The sequence below is a fragment of the Camarhynchus parvulus genome, chromosome 1 (assembly GCF_901933205.1).
Source record: "Camarhynchus parvulus chromosome 1, STF_HiC, whole genome shotgun sequence".
Lineage (NCBI taxonomy): Eukaryota > Metazoa > Chordata > Aves > Passeriformes > Thraupidae > Camarhynchus > Camarhynchus parvulus.
The window spans coordinates 16,350,511-16,372,153 of record NC_044571.1 but is presented as its reverse complement, the minus strand read 5'-3'; the positions used below and the strand labels follow the sequence as shown (position 1 = coordinate 16,372,153).

General features: G+C 39.0%; 1 protein-coding gene across 6 annotated transcripts in view; it reads right to left on the bottom strand.

Annotated features, from left to right (window-relative positions):
- The window catches only part of SCML2 (Scm polycomb group protein like 2), a 72,118-nt gene that overhangs the window by 14,622 nt on the left and 35,853 nt on the right, over positions 1 to 21,643 (bottom strand). For all 6 annotated transcript variants that reach the window (XM_030946529.1, XM_030946555.1, XM_030946566.1 and 3 more), the window contains 4 exons: positions 21,349 to 21,592; positions 9,291 to 9,541; positions 3,932 to 4,067; positions 1,889 to 2,092 (listed from right to left, as the gene is read on the bottom strand). In XM_030946529.1, coding sequence (XP_030802389.1) covers positions 1,889 to 2,092; positions 3,932 to 4,067; positions 9,291 to 9,541; positions 21,349 to 21,592 — 835 coding nt within the window. The remainder of the gene's footprint in view (positions 1 to 1,888; positions 2,093 to 3,931; positions 4,068 to 9,290; positions 9,542 to 21,348; positions 21,593 to 21,643) is intronic.

The following is a 21,643-nucleotide window of genomic DNA, read 5'->3' as shown; positions in this document are numbered from 1 at the left end:
TTGTTTGAGAAAGATGGAAAAATCCTAAATTTAATGTTATTCAAAACAATTATTTTCCTTGGTAGCTGAACCAAAAGAACCCACTAATTATTCCATGTATTCTAGCAAGATTATTTTATCCATGTCCTCATCAGCACACTGTTGCCTCCTATGGAAGGTATAATACTTTCTATAAATGCATCAATTCACAAAAGACTTAGATTTCTTTGCTTATTCTCTGCCACATTTTTTTTCTTGACAGTTAAAAAAACCCCAATCAAATCCTGAACAACAAGCCACCCTCCAAACCCACTTTAAAACAAAAAGGCTACAACTGTATTTCCTTATTTTATTCTACTGTTGCTTCCCTCTTCTTCCTTACTATTCATGTGCACAGCTAGATGTAATGTGCTACATTAATCTAAGTCACATTTTATGCTTCACAAAACTTATCACACACAAATTTTTGATAAAATGACAAGGAGTGTTTGCTCAGCCACTTCTCAGCTACCTGTTTGACAAGCCAAGAAGAAGCAAGAGCTCAAGAACACTAGAAACCCACTGGGGGCTTGTAGCTTTACTATCAGCCAGACCAGGACTCCGGAGCAGTGCACATCACCAGAGTCCTCAGATCCAGAATACTGGCCTTGGGGTGAAGCCAGATGCACAACAGTAAATCCTTTCTGTACAGAATTTTTGAATGCAAACAAGCCACAGCTACATAAGGAATCTGAAATTTCTCTCTCCTGTTCAGAAATATTATTTTCAATTACTCAGTCACAGCCCAGAGATGCCACTGGCCTGGAATTTAGCCCTTGTTGATAAACAATCAAACAATCACAAAGAGAGTACTGGCAATGAACATCTCAGGGCATTTTGCTCCAGAAAACTGACTTGTCTGAAACAGGTACAGCAAGGTATTAATAATATAACAAACATTCATATATAGTGAAAAAATAAAGCAGTACCAGTTTCAAACGATGCCACTAAACCTCTACTACACAGCAGAGAAGCAGCATCCATTTTGTGCACAAACTCAGGGGGATGCCTGAACAAGGCTCACTGTAGTTCTGCCATACACAGGTTAGGGTGCTGCTCTTTAAATACAGTTAGACAGCAACATCTTTATGAGTACTTAACTGATTCTCTATTCCACTAATCATCTTTCACATCTGGTTTAATGTAAAGAGATTAAAGTAATGCCAGGTCTTTTACCATCACGGATTTATGAATTGATGTGCAAACTGTTATACATAGAATATTTCCTAGTCTAGAAGGAAAAAAATGTCAAGCAGCAGCTATTCAGATTGAGACACAGAGATGATTTATCTACAGACCTGCCATCAATATGTCATAGAAATAAACCTATTCCATAACAGGTGACATCGGTGGATGAAGAGTGACCTGAGATACTGCTGCAGTTGTGGGGAATGGGGCAAGGGAAGCAGCAGCAACCTTAACATGCGGAATCACTTGCCTGGAAGCTAAACAGATTAGTTTGAGACTTGTCACCCACTTGGTTAATGCTTTAAGAGCACAAACGCAGTGCATGGATAAGATTATGTGAAGGACTTGAACTAATAAAGCTGATTATCTCACTTGTAGTGAGTTTACTTGACAAATGTTTGGCTACAGCTGCTAAATGAGGCACACAAGCTCTACTTAGTGTAAGAAACTAACTGTATTGTGCATTTGTAATTCAAACACTGCTATTGCTGTATTTTAATTCAAATTTAAAGAATTGTTCCAATAACTCTGAACTCAGAGTAAGATAAATCATACATCATCAATGTTCACACCTGTGTTTACACAGCTACAAAAGTGATAAAAATTCATTGCAACTAGTTCAGTTCTTCTGCCCCACCTCAAGTTCAACAAGAAACAAAAGAAACAGAGCATCTTCACATACCAGTTATCATTTCCCCTCCATGATGGCCAGATTTCAGAAATCCAAAGACTGTTTTGGCTTGATAGGCACAATCCACACAAGCCTGAACAGCCTGCTGAAGTACCACATTTACAGGACCTGGTCCAAAATGGTCTGGAAGCTGCTGAACCTTCTTCTTATCCAGGTGAGGCCCAGAATTTCCACATTTGTTCACATAAACACACACTGAAAAGGTACAAGCCATATTTATTGCCAAGGAACCAAGACATGTTTCCAAGTTAGAACTGCAAATTGTCATTTTGTCATTGTTTTAATCCTGCAGAAAAGTTATACTGGTCAACTCAAGATGCTGAACATGCATACATATTTTCAGAGCATGCAGAAAGTGCTCTTCTACCAAGGTTCTCCTGACTGAATCCTAAACTCACTTTTTTTCCTGCTTTCTGAAGCCCTCTTCTACCTCACTAATATAGCAAAATTGACATGATCTGTGCTTGCGTTTTGACTAATCTCTGCTCATACACTAGCTCCAGTAAAGTACAAATTACTGGCAGGTACTCCAAACTATCAAGTCACAATTCTACAAAGCAGGCCTTACCAAGTGACTGCCTAATTTTTTTCCTATTTGAGAAGCTGCAACAAAGAGAACCCTGTATTATATACCTGCCACTGATGCTCATTCTGCAGCACCCATATGGCACTAACATATACATCACACAGATGTCTACCAAAGGCCTGTAGCTTCAGAAGACCTGAACCACTCACAGGATTTCCACACTGCAACGCGGCTTGTCTGCTAAATAAACACTTCCTTACAAACACTATGATGGTTTAAGTGTAGCACAAAACAATCATATAGTACTTTTGTAACTACTTTTTAAAGAGACAATGTGCAACAGTCCTCCAAAACAATTGCTGAGGCAGAAGAACATGGGAAACATGTAAATGATGATTTTTTTTCTTGCTCATCCTGGCTGCCACATGACCATGAATGCACCCAAGACATCATTACAGATTAATGAAAATATGTGCCTCTCTGGTGATTGAGCAATCTAAACATTCTATTACACAAAGAACTGACATATTTTCTGAACTGTAGTTTGATTTTAGATAAAAACCCTAAGCATTTAAAAATAAAGTATTTCTACAAGAGTTTTAATGATGTAATGTCTTCGTGCATATCTGTTTACTCTCCGATGTCTGCAAATTGAAGGAAACCTATTTGTACAAATAATCAAAGCTACAAACCAACAATATGGCATTTTCTGTCTGGGCTCAGCAAACAACTTTTGCCTTGCAAAAGGTTTATTTTCCTAGGAAAAAGGTACTTGTTTTCCCCTCATTCATGACTGAAACTGGGCGTGAGAAGAGCCTGACAACTTCTATTGTAAAAACAGATTTTGAATGTAAAAAAGCACTACAAGCAAAATTATGGTAATTTATGGAGTTTTTAGAAAATTCTGAGATTTTGGCTAACAATATATGAATTGTTTCACTATAGGGTTACCAGTTCCTCAATGGGTTAGTTCATCTACTGGCTAATTTCTTTTCTGCCAATCCTTTTCAAGACACATTTCATTATATTTAGAGGCAAAAAAAAACCAAACATGAGGAAAGAGGAATATTTTTCCTCTGATTGCCATTACTGGGTTTTAACAGAGTTGTTTCTTTTCATGTAAGGCTATATAGAGATAAAATCTCCATTATGTAACATTACAGTACAGCTTGCATGGGATCAGAGTATCATATGGGCTTTTAGCTACAACTGTTCCCATTTCATACATTAAGGAGTAGGACAGAACATGAAAGAACTGTACAGTTTCCTTCTTCACACAGGAACAAACTGCCAGGTCTAGCAGATCTATCAAAAGTCCCTGTGTCCAGCACTTACTGCTATAATGTGGGCATGAAAATACCAGTTCTGAAAAGTAACTCTGGCTCCTACAAAAATCTTTCAAAAATAAGGCAGCTGGATAATGATTTACAGTAATAAGTTTGCAGCACATTCTTCATAAAAGTGAAACTGCTTGACATGGAGGCCATTTCACACACTTTGTTTTTTACCTGTGGATATAACTGCTGCAGTTGCACCAGACAAACTGATTCCATCTTTAAGTATCTGTGCAGTGCCATTTTCCCCCTCAGGAGATGACTGAGGAGAAAGAGATGTAGGAGCCAGTTGTTCGGGCAAGATTTTTTTCTGTTAAGAGAAAAAAAAAAACAGAGTCAAAACATTTAATGTTTTTTAAGGAGTCTGCACAACCTTCCTGCTATCAGTTACCATCTTAATGAATGTGTGTGGTTCCTTATTAGAAAAGTACCACACGCAGCAGAGAAGGGAAGGTTCAGGAAAGGAAGACCGGAAACTGTCAGTTTGCAGTTACAGCTACTTTAGTAATGCAGTGGGAGACAAATGACTTAGAAAAGAACCCACCTTTGCCTAAAAAGTGGGAAAAGAAAGAGCTTTATATACTACTTCATGACTCTTCTAAAAATCTTAGGAAGAGGTATTTCAGGGTATTTTCCTGTCCATGCCCTTCCAGCTGGGTTTATTACAGCTCAAGTACGTTAGTTGGGCTGTGTATGTACTGCCATTAAAAACCTAAGTCACATCTAGGTGTCAACATCACAATGCACCTGTATTTTTCCTCAGCTTGTTTCAAAGAGGTTGAAATTCTCAAATAACCACTTCCAGGAATTTTCAGGTGTTTCATGCAGGATATCAAACAAGCCTGTAGTTACAATCCAGTCATGCTGGTTGCCAAAACCTTTTCCTTTCCCAAAGCAAACTTATTTGCAGCTTATCATACAACAGATAATCAGATTTCAGAGCACAGCAATTTACAGATTAATCCATGTGCATTACTTTCTCCACCTGAGGAAAAGATAATTTTGTTGTAATTTGGTTTGGACTGGAGTTTAGAAAAGAAATGTGCACATGGAAGACATTTCACAGAATCACAGAATGTCCTGAGTTGGAAGGGACCCAAAAGGATCATTGAGTCCAACTCCTGGCCCTGCACAGGACACCCTAAGAGTCACACCTTGTGCCTGAGAGCATCCAAACACTTCTCAAGCTCTGTCAGAACTTGGTGTTATGGCCACTTCCCTGGGGAGGCTCTTCCAGTGCCCAACCACCCTCTGGGTGAAGAACCTTTTCCTGATATCCAACCTAACCCTCTCCTGACACAACTTCAGGCCATTCCCTTTTGTCCGGTCACTGGTCAGCAGAGAGGAGATCGGTGATGTGTTTTGACACACTATAAAAATACATTGAAATAAAAGAAATAATAAATTGGAGTTCATCACTTTTCCCTTCACCACTTATTCCTGCATGAGAACAGATTACTTTTTGACTCTCGTACCTAACAAAAATTAGGAATGTAAGAGATTACTCAAGGTCTTGCCACTGCTGAATGCAGCAGAGACTTTGGCAATGTAGTAAGGATTTACCATTAAAACTGATATATAGGGAAGTAAAACTTCCGCTAAGGAAGGCTAATCCCTATTCCAATTAGCAGTATTCATCCTCTACACTTTTAGAAGCAGCCTATTTTTGAAGTAATGTATTGAAAACCATGTAGAAAGCAATCAGAATATACACCTTCCTAAAAGAAGCAGTGTTTAACTTCTTCACAAAACCTAGAAAGAAGAAATTAACTTTCTTCTGAAATCCAGGGCACTTAAAAAATTCTATGCCACTTATATTTCAGAGAAGATAGGTTTGGCTGGGGAAAGCACTTGACAATATGGCACTGGGTGGAATCACCATGAACATAAGTAATAGACTGCCAAGGCTTGGCATTGCATTGTGAATGAGATGAGGTGGCACAGGTGGCACAGAACCACGTAGTGATGTACTTGTCAGGAACTGACCATTTATCTTAACACTGGCTGGCAGAAAGGTCTCCATCCTTAATACAGAAAAAAAAAAAAAGCACTTGGGAAGACTGAGGTTTTGATCTGAAGTCCAACATTTCTGAAGGCCCCCTCTAGCAGGGATTCTTGCAGGGGGGCAGTTTTCTTTTACCATGCTAAAAAAATACCCATTTTTGGTATTGATATTGGTCAAATTGAGGGAAAATATGAGGGAAATCGGGGAAAATGCAGGAATGAAAACAAAATACAAACACTAAACTAAGAGGAACCATCCACTCTCCAGACCAACGCACACATGTGGTGAGACTAGCTGGCTGTTTCCTACCTTCTCCCTCAGAAGGGAATATAGCACATTATGCTTGCTCAGCTGAGGCTCTCATTTTGCAGCCCCCCCATGATGGGCAGTGTTCTTTCATGAGACAGGCCACAATCCCAGCAGGGCTGGGCACAGTGGCTTTGTCTGGCTGGCCCCTGCCAGCTGGGAGGGCACACCAGCTCTGTCTGCCTACAGAGAGCAGGGCTCACAGCTTGTACCACCAGGACAACACCACCAGTGTCATCCTCATGCTCAAAAACTCTTTTTTGTGGGGTTGAATTTAGGGCTGGTACCCACACTCAGACCAAGGGGTTTCCTCAAGAAATTCTGAAAGGAATTCTTTGCACTGTTATGTAAAGTGTACTTTTAAAATATAATGAAAGAAATGTACAGATGTTCCTTCTTTATAATGGAAGAGTAAAAACATACAGTGCAAGCTGTGAGAAACAAATGAAAAACAAAATCCAACATGCATCTCATACTTACAGAGCTTAGAAAAAATTTAAATAAAGGAGAAAAATGATGCAACAGCTCAACACTTCTAGCTGTATAATAAAAGTTAGCATCTGCAAAATGATAAATACTGCAACGTAACAAACCTAAAGGGGCAAAGAAATTCAAACAACTCTGCAGAGAGACAGGCAGATACCAATGTCCCTAAATACACCAAATAGCCAGTTCACACTTGAAGCACAACCATTTAGTGCAACATCTGGAGAGGGTTTTTTGGGTTTTTTTTGCATCAGTCTTGGGGGGGTGGATGGAAGAAAAAAAGCACTTTCAAGCCTCTAGGCACATACCACTTGCATATTTGCATACATACTGTGAGGTGTACAGGCTGTATGGCTGCACTTCTTGTCAGACACACCCTGTCTGCAGAACTCCCACAAAGCCCCATTTCCTCTCTTTATCCTTATGCTAACAGGTGTAATAGTCCAAAGAAAAGTTTGCACATATGTATAACATATTGGCAATTTAACCACTTAGCAAAGCAATAACAGCCTTCTGTGAGTTTTCGAAAGGAGCTAATTTTTCAAGTTTTTAATGCTAAAGTTAACAAAGTAAAAATCTCAAATTAGATGTATCAAACCTACATTTTGCAAAACCTCTCTGTTGCCTGGTGCCACAGAGGAAATCAGGAGTGCACAGAGGTACCTCAGATTTGCTGCCTCAGGACAGGGTATGTCAGCACTAACACCCATTCCCCAAACAGTACCTTCAAGCACTTCACACAAATCACGTGTCAAATGCTCCAAGCAGACATTTTCAGACACCCAGGGCCCAGATGCCTCTTCTAAATGCAAGATGCCTCCAGCTACTGCTTCAAAAATAGACAAAGCCTCTCAATTTCTTTTTAATGAGAGCTAAAGGACAAAATTCTTACATGCAAGTGCACATCCTGCCACACCTGAGTAAGACCTCAAGATATGACAGTCCTGTGTTCAATGGTGTCCTTTAAAGCCCTGTCCAGACCTACAAAGAGCACCCCACCCACCAGCTAAGCCTGGATAGGAGCACCTTTCTCCTCTTTAATCCCTGTCACTGTGCATTTTTATACACCAAGTAAGAGAGAAACAAAACTGGAGACCAATTCCATCAGTAGCCTACCAGTTAGGATGTCTGACTGCAAGGGGCAGGCAGCAGAGAAGAGTGCTCAGCTTTCAATTTATGGTCCCTGAAATATTTTTTTACCTTGTGATCATCATTTTAATGAAGTGCTGCTTCCAGTTTCATACTAGAGCTTCCAGCTATGCTCTAGTAATGCTACTTCACTGGCACTTCACACTGATCAGCATGGTCACAGGAAGGGAGAATCCCCACCTTGCCATTATTCCACCTCTTCCCAAGCATCATTAGGAATAAATCCCACAACCCACACTGATACAGATTGGAAGAGAAAAGCCCCAAAACTTCTACTTTTTTATTCTTGTTCGGAGGAAAGGGGAATGGACACAAAAAAAACACCAGGAAAAAGCACTGCCCCACACCTCCTCACTAGTGCTAATGCAAAGCAGGCAGGAGCACAAGGACAGACTCAAATTGCCTGAGGAAAGATTTTGCAGCATTGCTACTCTTCTTGGACAGCCTGCTGTGCATGAGCAAGCCTCAGAAAATAGACTGTACTTCCATGGCAATTCAAATTGCCCTAAGCCTGCCCTGCTGTGATCCTATTCTTCCTTGCAGCAGCTGTAGCATTTGTGCTTTTTTTGGGATGGAGCAGACAAAGAAAGAAGTAGGAGGGATGGATGCTGTGCTAGCTGTCTACCAGATCAGCTCCCTGAACTGGATCACTTGGAGATTGTTCATCTGCCAGTGCTGTTGTCAGTGACAGTGGGGTGAGGGGACAGCAGTTCCAGTGTGCACCTGACCAAAGAGCTCCAGAGTGTACCTGAGCAGAGAGCTCCAGTGTGTACCTGACCAAACAAACAGCTCCAGTGTGCACCTGACCAGAGAGCTCCAGTGTGTACCTGACCAAACAAACAGCCCCAGTGTGTACCTGACCAAACAAACAGCTCCAGTGTGTACCTGACCAAACAAACAGCTCCAGTGTGCACCTGACCAAAGAGCTCCAGTGTGCACCTGACCAGAGCGCTCCAGCAGTGTGTACCTGACCAGAGAGCTCCACCAGAGCTGAAGCTGGAGGCAGCTGCCAACACTGCAGGTCTGACTCAGCTAGGCAGGAGAAAGGCATCATCATGCCTTTCAGACCAGGGCAGAATTAAGCCCACATCTGGAGAAAAAGAAGCTTCTTGCTTCATGCTAGCAGAAGCTCCAGGATTAGGGAGTATCCACGAGATTCATTTGGCAAATCCAGCTGTATGCTTAAGAAGCCTAAATTACGCAATAAAGTCCTCACTGTTTTTAATTCTTTGTTTCTAAACCTGAAAAAAAAAAACAAAAAATGCAAGCTATATATATGGTTCAGAAACAAACTAACCCAAACTAAAAAGCTTAAATGCTTCCCTGTCTCTCTACTTCAGAATAGCATTTTCAACACCAATTACTCACCCATAAATAAAACAGTAATCTTGTTTGGGAATAAAATAATCCACAGGATCTTACACTAAAATATTCCAGAAGAGCTATTCTAAACTTTTCCGTGTAATCAGTTGCTGAAAACAGTAAAGCCCTGAAGGCTGAAGAGAAGATAGAAAATTAAGTAATAATAATAAAAAATCTCACTGCAAAATTTTGCAATATAAAGTAAAGTAGTAGATAAGGACTAACCTTTTTTCCAGGTTTTAAACTTTTTTTCCTTGTTTTAAGATTTTCAGTATGAGAGGTGCTTTTTGTCAGGGGAATATTTTTAGGAGACCTGCCCTTCTTGGGAACTGCAGACTGTCCAGGGGGTTTGCCCCGACCTGGTTTCCTGCTCCGCTGCGCTGGAACTGGAGCAGATTTCTGTGGAGACTGCATTGAACGCCGGGTCACTTTGGAAGGGGAAGATTGGATTTTTGCACTGCTCTTTGTAATGGAAACTGAGGAAAAACAAAAACAAAAGGGAAGGGGGGGAAAACCTCAAAATGAACAATGGAAAGCAACTTTTCTAACAAAGGCTTAAAAAAATAAAAGTGTACTGCACAATTTACATTGTAAAATGAATATACTTTTTACTTTGAACTTAAGTAGCTGGCATGAAACTACAGAACTTCATTGACGCCAAAGAGAGAACTCTTTGTACCCATTCTTTTACAGGGACTTTCCTAAGAAAAAAACATTCAAATAAAAATTGGGGAAAAAACCCAAGAATTAATCTACTCACCTTATAAATGCTTCCCATAATTTAATTACAGTATTTATAAAGTGCCATTCATCAAGAAGGCCTTCAAAAATACTTCACAAATTATACAGCTTATATTACATCCCTTTTCTGCTAAGAGCAGCTTCCACAACCACAAAACATGCAAACTACTTCTAGGGAGCTACAAAACAACTTTGAGCAGCAAAGAAAATCATCCCAGTGACAAGAAGAAACTGATGACAGGCAAAATGTCTTTAATGAGTATTTGTCTGAGATGCTGGTTTAGAAAGTTAAGCTCACATAATCATACCCACATTTTTCTACCTGGTGCCATTTCGAAGAAGGGATTCCAAAAATCAAACATCAAGTATAATTTTTCTTCATTCTTAACACTGAAGTGATTTTCTCCCATGAGATGGGTTTATCTCCCATTCCAATTCAATATGGGATCCCAACAGATATCCACTTGGATATGTTCCAATATGCATATGCTGTGATAGCATTGTAATCTGGTGTGAGGCTCTAAGATGTAACCAGATTTCATTAAATTAAAACTTCCTAGTGAACAGGTCGTTTCCACCCAATTTGCTCTTCTCTGAAATAATGATGGTTTTATTTTAACAATTCCCTTCCCAATGGACAGATTAGAACACCAAAACGATGCCAACAGAACATGGGACATACCCTCAATGAACCTGCTACAGCACTTGTGGCCAACAAAAAGCAAATATTAAGTCCCTGTGGCCAACAAATACTCCATTCTTTTGGCCCAACCACTGGCAGGCAGATGCAGAAATTGCAGGACAGGTAAGTAGAATATGAAATAGGGAAATTTTTTGACATCAAACCACCTTTGCTGAGAGGTATGGGAAAGAAACACACAACATATATGAAATAATTTGAAACCTTTACACTAAAATCAGACAGCTTTCTAGTGTCAAACTGCCCCTATCACAGCCTTTTGTATCTTGCTGATTGTGAAATTCATGTGATTCACCCCAACCTTAAATACCATAAACTTAATGTGACATAACTTGGAGAAGTATTGCAAGTTAGAGTTAAAGCAGGCTTTGACTGTATCAGCCATCAGTGCCTGATTCAAAGCACTAATTCATACTGGAAATGGAGCATGGGGGGCTGTTAATTCTGGATTTTTGTGAATTTGGAACCTTTCTTCTCTGAAGATATTAGTATGTTGAAGCTTTCTGGTAAGAAGTAAAACAAAAAATAAAACACAAACATACTTTTGAAATGAGAGATTGAGAAAATAAAATATTTAAAGATTGAGTAACAATTTTAATGTCAAGCTCTATGAATCATATTCAACTTAACAGTCCAGCACCTTGCTTTACAACTGTTCCTTTAACCCTGCATCTTTATTCAGGAGTTAACTGTTATTAAGTATTTGCAATAGAAAATGTCACTATTTTCAAATTCACTAAGATTAAATACACACTGCACACAGACTTCTTATAAAATACAAGTACTACTGACACACATTTCTAAAGCAGTAGGAGCATTTACATACATTGCTATTTGCCTGATTCAGTTACTAATCTAATATTCCTTAATGGCAGTTCAGAAGAAATCTCTTCATTATGGCTGGTTGCAATCCTAATACATCAAATGCAGACCTGATATCCTGGGGTATCTGAGAAGGACCACCTCCTGAATGTACAAAGTGACCACTTTCCTTTTATTTATGTATGCCAAAACATCTTTTCATATGCGATGACAAAATAAGATGAACAGAATTCTAACCAAATGCTGGCACAGCATTACTCTTATGTTCCTGAATTGCTGAACGACAACTCACGTTAAGCTGCATATCTGGAAAGTAAAACAATATCAACTGTATGCTGTACAATGCAATACTACATATTATACTTACAACAATGTAAATGCAGCTATTTTATTTATTTGTGCCACACAACCATGCACAGAACAAAATAATCATGACCTTGGAAAGAAATGTTGTTTAACAAATTCTTTGTGCTTCTGCCTATGCTGAAATCTAGCAAATGCATTTCTAGTCTCCCACAGTAAAGACATAGCTGTTGTTAAACACACACTACTTTCAAGGCAACAAGTTCTAGGAGCACAGGTATGAGTTTTGGACACTGGGCAATCCCTATTCCCTTCCAGAAGGACATTTACCAGACAAAGAGTAACAATGCAAACAGCTCCAGCCACTTCCTGCTGCCCTCTTGAACCACACACATCAAGCACTACCTTATCTCAGCATCTTCCTACCTGTATATGCCAGAGGAACAAATATGAGCAGCATTAACCATTAGGGGGGTGGGGGGAATCAGGTCTCACTTGGTATTTTTCCTTCTGCCTAGGGCTGAAGCTGCCTTTTTTAATAGGCAGAACTGCAACAAAGCCCATGCTGCCTGGGCAGCATCCCAGAGATAGCAACAAATGAGGAAGCTGCTATTTGCATTTGTTGATTTAAGAGAGGATGGGGGGAGCACAAGGGAGTGGGAGACTGCTAAAGTAATTCCCATATTGTCTGCAGGCTGTATTGACAGTGATCATCAGTCACCTGCTCATACTTCCCTCACCCCGGCCTTCAGAGGGAGACCAAAGGTTACACTGGGTCACAGGATCTGGGGGGAAATGAAAAGACATGCAAAATCAAGCTGCCAACCCACTGCATCTGTAGACAGAGTTATCCCCACTAGGCCACATGTTCCAAAAACTAAGACACTTTAATAGTCTCATGAGAACTTGTTAAAATATAACGATGAAGAGAATAGAGAGGAAAAATGCCAAGCTCTGCTTGCAATTACTGCAGTATTTAGCTGGGATATTTACAACCAAAAAAGCACATTTGCCTTTTGAGGATGCTGCTTTGCATCACAAAGGCCCTCTCATTTGCACAAACAAAATCAAGCATTTGTGTCATGTTGCTCATCTACAGAAATATCCACCACTCCAGTTTCAGGAATGGGATGCATTGCATAGCTTTCCTTCCCAAATACCTTGTTTAGAGCCAAAACCTGTACAGGCACCCTTAATAACTGAAGAACAGAGGTCACACTACACAGATACACTTTACCATAGAAATGTTAGCAACTAAGCAGCACTTTCAGAGTTCACAGAGCTCTAGTTATACTGCCACGTTTGTGTGGGCTATAGATATACAGCCCTTCATGCAACTCACAGCTTTCAAGCTTTCAAATACTTCTCATTCAAAACATTCTTTTTTCCCCCTCAAATGGTTCTGTGAGAATCCCAACACCTGCCAACTTTGCATTTAATATAAGAGAAACCCCAGATCCTGTATTTTGGAACTCACAACCTGCAAATGCACAGCCACAATTCAGTCCCTCACTGAAACAAGCAGATCCACTGCAATCAACTGAGCCCATTTGTATGAAAAGGACCCAAAAGGTTACACCTCACACGAGGGCCAAATTCTGCTTGCAGAAGCAGAAAAACTTCCAGACACAGGTAGAACTGCAAAATTGACCCCAGAACGTTATCTCCAAGATCTCTTGCCAGAATAAGTAACATATTTAAGACAACTGTGAAATCTGAAGCTACTGAAAATTCCAGTACTTGGGAAGGGGATGGAACAGATGACAGCTCAAAAGCCTGAATTCTCATGCAATTCTAATTAGTAAAATTCCCTCAAATAATCAGCAGTGACAGTTTCACTCCATGTTTTTATGGAAAGCAGGGGAAAAAAAAGGTTCAGATTTGTAATATTTAAACATTATAAATCTCCCATTTGGTTAGTACCACAGAACAGCAATTACAAGACTTAAAACAACTGATGGGAAATTACACAAAGCAAGGTAGGGGGTCACTGCTGTGCATTCTGTGAACACAGAATTACTACCTGAGGTGAAGGTGCCAATTAGGCCAGTAAAAAAAGTAGCTCACTTTTAAAATCAGATTTTCTTTCAAGAGATAAATTATTCTATTTGTACTGTAGTACTGTTCCTATGCCCCCCCAATATATAAACCCAATGTTTTTCTGAGAATATAAAAGCTTGGTCCTGTCATGCACAGACCAAAAAAAAAAAAAAAAAGAAAGAGGCAAAGAGGTTTAGCAACTTACCCTAAATCCATGTGAGCATTCCACAGGAGAAGTAATGGAATCATATCTGCTGAGTTCTAGCCTGGAGTTTTAACTATAAAACTAACCTTCTTTAATACAGTCAGTTATTATCATGATAGTTTTGACAACTGGCAAAGGAAGTGGAAAAGATTAGCAATTTTTTCAAAACAGCTTACTGCCAAGGATTATAAAAATTTATGTCCTTATGTCTCAATCGAACAACAGAGCCATACAAAAGCATAACTATACTATCTGTAATACATTCCACCTCTTCCTATCTGTGTTTGGATGACTTCGGGTCATGAGGTAGCTGTGAGATACAAATTGATATGTTGCTATGATGCAAAATCAGGTATAAGTCATTATTCTGCTATCTAAAAAGCAACATCACACTTGGAAACTTCAACAACCACCTTGGCAAGACATGGACACTACAGCTTGAAACTTTCTTCTTTCTACATTTTAGTTTCTGTTACTAATATAATAAATAAGAAGTCCTTGTGAAAAATTTTAGCCTATCTTACAAGACTGAAAGGCAAAATGGAGACTGCCAAGCAATGTAAGACAGAAATGGATGAAAGAAAAAAAAAGCATTCCTCTCCCAGTGACCTCCCCAGGCAGCACTGTAGCACCTGCCTTCCCTCGGTCCTTCACCCCCATCCCCAGTCTGCCACATTTTCAAGATGTAGGCAAGCCAGCCCCTACAGAAGCAACCACTGAAAATACCATTTAAGATCCATCAAAACCTGCTGCTAACCAAATTAACACTCATCACTTCCGAAAAAACCAACTTCTATGAGCTAAGATGGGGCAGGGAATATGTGGGACTTGGGGGGTTACAGGCAAAACAGAAGAAAGACTCCTGGAAGATCTTTTCAGTTAGTCCCCAGAAACCAAGAACTGTGAAAAGCCAGCTTCTAGCCTCATCCTTCAACAAGCATTGCCACTGCAACCACATAAGCAAAAGATCTAAACCAGACAAACCCCAACAAAAAAAAATCCTATACTTTGTTGATAATTTGAAAGGAAGGAAGGTAAGGAAGTCTCTTGAACTATCAAAACAGAATCAACTTGAGTTACGTGAAGTGAACTTAGATGTGCTGGTGATGAATCTGTCAATAAGCCCCGCAAGGCCCAGCTCTACACACTGGGTACAAATTTAACAACCTGACTTCTGACCCCATCATTACTGATTCTGCCCTGGTTTTGCCATTATTTTTCCCCAAATAGCATAAACAGGATGAAAGGTGGGCCCAAAATGACAGAATACAATGCAACAAGCTTCTAGGGAAGAAAAAAGACACAGAACATGTAGTACATGGATAGTACAATGCAACAATTTGTTTTGTCTCAGCATGTGAATGACAGCACTGAACTCTGGACATAGCTTATAGCTACTAACACAGATTTGGAAAATACCTACTAAATCACATCCACTAGCAGGGCACCACAACCATTGGCTGTGGCTTGGCACACCTAGGTTAGTAACCCTTTACTGCTTAGTCCCCACAGGAGTAGGGTGTTTTATTACTCAAGCTGCAGGTGGGAGGTCTGTATAGTAGTACAACTTTCTGTTTTGACTATACTGAAATACCTGCAGTGTCCATAAGACACAAACAAGAGCATATTAGAAAAAAAAGTCCATGTAGCAGTCAAAAATACATGTGTTGGAGTACTTCCAATTTACAAGAAAATTACAATTGCCTTATAAATAAACATGGTAAGATGTCAGGGAATCCAGACTTACAATAAGGTCACATCTTTGGGAAAGGCAAAACCTTTATTCTTTCTTAAGTGATTAGTGCCCTGTAGCAGCACTATCCAAGCCTTGCTGCAAGATGTCAAGAAACATTAACACCAAATAAAAAAAGCTTAACATTTGAGAGAATGTGGCAAATCAGGTTTTAGACTGAAGCACTGAGGAGTTTTTCATGTACAATTCTGAAGACAGCATAAATCTGCTTACTGTGTGTGCCTGACTTAACTACTGTGATCTGCTCATGAAGAGAAGCTGGCTGCACTGACAGAAAAATAAAACCTCCAGCAGTATGAAATTTTACCACTTCACTTTTTTTTTTCTTTAATGAAACTTAATTACCATGCTTATCTGATTTTTTTGGCTACTCTAAACATCACAGAGTCCTCACAGATCTTACTATAGCTCTGTATAAAGTTTCAAAACTTCTTTTGTTTTATCTGCAAACAGGGCAAATACTTAGGTTCGTACCGATGTTGCACATTTGTGCACAACTCAGCTGAAAACATACCAGAGCTTATTTTCACATAATTTCATCAACAACAGAGACCATCTCTAGTATCTAGCTCAGTAAAATCTGCACAAAGTAAACACTGAGAAAATGACTGAAAATTAAATAAAACTAAGAAATCATAAAACAGACAAGTAAGATATTTTTAAATCTCTGCTTGAGTCTGTACTGCTCTTTTGCTGCAAACAGTTTTAGAAGGAGACCTTTAACATCAACATGCTGATTAGCATAATGAAAGAAGTTTGCTGTCACTGACAATAAATGCACTAAATTAGGAGAAAAGCAATGATGGGACACAGGCTGTGGAAGAGGGGGAGACAGGCAAGTGAAAGAAAGAATATGACTAACGGTAAAAACAACATTGTATCATGGTTTTGGTTGGTTTTTAAAAATTATTTTATCATCTTCCTTTGGCCTCCCAAATTTTAGGGCACAGAGAGCAGTTCCAACTTTTTGAATTCTGTGCATCACCTTTGTCCTTCAAAAATCCAGATTCATAAGGCTGGGGGGATCATGAATATGTAGAAACTGATGCCCCTCTTTCTGTTCACATCTAAATGATAGATAGTACTTAATACTGAAATCAATCTTTGCAGGTGAAACTGCTTATTGTTTCCCACATGGCTTGTCCCCAGTTGTTCTTTTGTTTTCTCTCTTTTACGAAAAAAGGTTTCACTTCTATTATAAATAAAAAGGTGGGTTACCTAAGTAACTGCCATTTACATGTAATAACTAAACAGTAAAATGAATTATTACAGAAACAGCAAATCGAAATTGTTCTGACAATCTGAAGTCACCTGCTGCTTACTTCAATCATAAGCCTCAAAATACAACAAGCCACAAAGCAATACATAAATATCAAGAATATTCTTGGATATAGTAACAGAATTCTATTATTCAACAGAGTAAAAATTACAATTTATTGTGGTTAAATAGAAAAGTACAATACATTTGGCCTAGAAAAAGAGTGAATAAAAAAACATGCAGAAGGTATAAAACTTTAAAATCCTTCTTAAAGTATATCAAAAGCATAAGTTACATGGACCCAAGAGATGACCAAATTTTAGAACGAGCAAATGCAGAAGGTAACACTAAAACAACAAGACTGAATTTATTTTGCATTCATACTCACTCCAAGGAAGCACACAATATCAGTATAAGTCCAAAAATCCCAAATACCAATTAATGAATAGTCATGGAAGGAACAGAAAACATAACAGAAGGCACCACTATGTCACTAAGTTTCCATATATTGTGCACTTCTGGATCCAGTGGCTCAAAAATGCTGTCAGTGAAAAGGAAACAGTACAGAAGTACAAAGGTGACCAGAGGAATAAAACTGATCCCTGAACAACAACACCAAAATCTTCCTGTACAAGTACTGGAAGTACAAGAACCTGTTTCAGTACAAGAAACCAAGGACAACAAATGAAACTACCAGCAAGGAAAAGGATTTCTCCTTTTCCACAAAAAGTATACTCAAGTAGAGAATGCCTTACATTGTAGGTGCTAAAAAGGATGTTGTAGGTGCTAAAAGTTCAGATGCTCCGGTATATAACAGAACAGGTTAGATCAAGTTCCTCCCTTTTTATGCTGAGTACCTGAGATAGCAATCAGCATAAAAGCATTATTCAGGGTTTGGAAGGACCATGGCTGCAGATGGACAGATATTAGGAAGACTTGAGCAAACCTGTCTCCTATGTGCTTATGCTTTTCTTCAGACATCTGCTTTCAGCCAGTGATGGAGAAAACCTTCAAGAGCAGATGGTCCTTCAGATTGGTCCAGCACAGACATTACCATGTCGATCTCTTTCATTAGGCATTTTTTACAACAGTGTTTTTCAGTCTTCTCTAAAAGCATTTAAGTGACCAAGAGACACAGAGAAAACAATCTACTGCATCCTTAAAATATTAACCTTGAGGCAGTGGGCCAAGCCAACATCAAGCACTGAAGCCAAACCATACATAACCAATTAGTACTATTGAAGTTATTTCTAATGACACAAACTACAATGTTAGCTAAGCACAGCTTCTGATAGCATAAATACTGAATGGCACATTTCATACCACTGTGCACATATCCTGACATCCAGCCAGGTCCACTGAAGTCACACCTCTGATAAGGACCAAAGACAAAACATAAATATTGGGGCCTGAAGGCTATCAACAGCTGGTCCAAAACAACTTTTCACCTAACATCTCTGTATTATCTTTTATCTTAGTTCATGAGCTAATACCAATGAGAGGGACAGAAGATACAGTTTTAAAGAGCAAAAATAACACATAATCTGGTCTGAATAACCCATATCCTAGAAGCCTGTTCTTAAACACCTCCCACAGCAGAGGCCCTACATTCTCTCTGGGTATCCTAAAAGGCTGAGACAGTAGACAGTTGAAACACAATCTTCCCTAATTTGCATACTGTCTCCCTTACTGCATTTAATCTCTCTTTCGAAAGGTTAAATTAGACCTCAAAATACATCTCATGGCAGGAAATTGTTGTCCTAGGTATGAATGAAATTTAAAGGATTATTTTTCTCTTTCATACTTAGATTGCAGGATATTGGCTTTGCATGTTCACTAATATCTGAGGGTGTTTTTTTTTTCCAGCCCTCTAAGTAGTGATTTTACACATTTAAATGCTTTCAGCTTTACAAAAATCAAGAATACTTTTCATATTTACTCTGGAATTCAAGCCACTCTTAAATCAATTATTTTCACTTTCTGTTGCAGAAATTCAAGCCAGAAATACTGTGGTAACCAGCAGGAAAAAGGTCCAGACCAAAATAACACTTCAATACTCCAAGGAAATTCCTACAATGTAGTACCTGTAATATTTTTTCCCTTAACAGGAGCAGTCACTGTTAGTGTGACATAATGAAAAATCCTGACAACATCATCATATTTCTGAATTCAAACGACTTGATTATACTCTTCTTGAAGCTATTATTTAAATCTTAATAAAGGATTGTCATTGCAGTTCTTTAGTGGCTCAGTAGCAATCAAATAGCAGTGAAAAACCTAACCTGAGAGCAAACAATATTTCATCCAGATATGTAAATTCAGCAAGTGTGTATAACACATACAAACATAAAACATAAAATAAATAAAAATAACAACACAAAGCAAAATAGGAATAACAAATTATTTATGCTCAGAATGGGGGAAAAATGAATACACAATTTCAATAAAACTGCAGTTAACTTTGGCCTCACTTTTGGAAACAAAAATAAAAACCACTCCAGCCTGCATCTCTCTGCACTCAGTTTCTATTACATGTCAAAAATTCTCAATTTTAACTATAAGTCTGCAGGAACCTTGCTTCAGATTTTATTAATGCCTGGAGTGTTTTTGTTTCTCATTACAAAGCAATAGTATCCTAACGGGATAGGTATTTAAAGTCTGAATTTTATTTGGTTTATTACCTGAAGAACTGGATTACATAACCAGCTTTACTCATGGTCAAACAACCTTGAGCTCTATCAAGCACTAGTCAGGCAAGAAAAAATTCTGGATGTCTTACCTCAAAATATCGCTGGCTTTCCAGCATGAAATTGGAGTAGACTAAACAATTTAACAATATTCTTTCCAGAAGATGAAATTGGACTCAGTAATCTAAACTGTCAGAAAAATATGTTTTAAACTTCTATGCCACTTATTTACACAGCCCCTCCTGTTTATCACAGAATGGGTCAGGTTGGAAGGGACCACAGTGGGATCATCTGGTCCGACCTCTCTGCTCAAGCAAGGTCATCCCAGAGCACATGGCACAGGGCTGTGTCCAGACAGCTCTGGAATATCTCCAGTGAGGGAGACTCCACAACTTCTCTGGGCAATCTGTTCCAGTGCACAGTCACCCCCACAGTAAAGAAATAACTAGCTTAAGTGTAATAACACATGTCATTCATGATCTCCCAAGACAAGGTCAACCTTTTGAAGAAGCTGAGAAAGACACTTTAGAGACTGGGAGCACAGAAACATTAAGACTAAGGTCAGTGTGGTACCTATTAGATGACTTCTGATCCAATGTCCATCATTCTCACCTGCCTTTCCCCTTCCCTCTCACTGCAGGTTTTCACCAGCAGATCATTTTGGACAGTACAGCTAAACACAGAGTTATTCCTTTGCTGAAATCTGCCAGAATGGACTAAACCCCATTCCAGGTACTATGATCCCTGGCAGCAACTTCAGACAGGCAGGTGAGAGCAAGGATGCAGAGGTGCCCTTAGCTAATTCCAGTTAGATTTTCTATACAGTTCTTGATCTGCTAGCCAAAGACTGAGAAAAATAATGGAAAAGGCCAGGAAACATTACCAATTTCTTGCCTTCTTGCTTCTGTTCCTTTCCTACTTCCACGTGGGAGTTCTGTGACACCAATCTATTTGTCCCTTACTCACCTAACACCAGCTATGAAAATTCTCACTGAGAACAAATAATTCTGGTTAATAAAGAAATAATTAAAATATTACTCCCATCCTTCAAAACATCTCTTCCTGACATTTTTTTATGGAATGAGGATAGAAAAGCTCAAACAGTTTGACAGAAAAGCCTTACATACAGAAAGCTGACAAGCAGTTCCAGAGGAGCAAAGGGATTACACTGAGGGATATCCCTCTTCATGCTAGTTCCCTTCTTTCTAAGGTAGAGAGTTATTCATTATAAAGCAGCCATTAGTTAAAGAGGCACTATCACCTGATCAACAAACATCCCTAAAGGCAAGAGGATGACAAAGCATTCAGAATAGGCAGCTGCAAGATAGAACTTTGTGAGTATGAAAGAAGAAACATTCAATAGTTTAGACCTGCAATCATCACAGAAGCAAACACTACTTTACTTTACTTAGTATAACATAAAGTGCTGCAGCAGCCAACATATTAGTATCACTAAACAGGAGCATGTATCTATCAATAATACAAACAGCAAATCTAGTTCAAGATTCTTTACAAGCACACAAAAATTAGAGGTCATCAGAAGTCCTCCTAACAGTATTAAATAAAACATGTTCCCAGAGATACTATGAACAGGCAAAAACTGTTTCCCAGCAATTTCTATTAGCTTTAAGCTGCATAAAGAAAACAACATTTCATCCTTGTCTGCTGCCCACAAATCAAATCTTCAGTCTTATCTGCATATAGCCAGCTGGTTTTTAAAATTCTGCTGTAATTAAGGAGAAAAACAATTAAGCAATATTATTAGTCATCTTACCATTGTTTCCTGGTGGCTGTAATGCATCTCCTGTCAAGCTACACCATCCGACTGGGAAAATATCTCGAGAATCACACCTGCACCAATAGTCAAATGCTCCTCTCCAACCATCAAATGTAACAAAAACTTCATCTCCTTTAACATCTCCAATGGTTGCTGGGCAAATCAGGTATGGGTTCTTCCTATCTATAGCTTCAAGTTTCATTCCAACTTTAAAGCAGTTTGGCACAGGTTTTGGTGGCTCCTACAAAAATAAACAAGGTAGAATATTTGTATTTCTATGACCTCTTGAAAA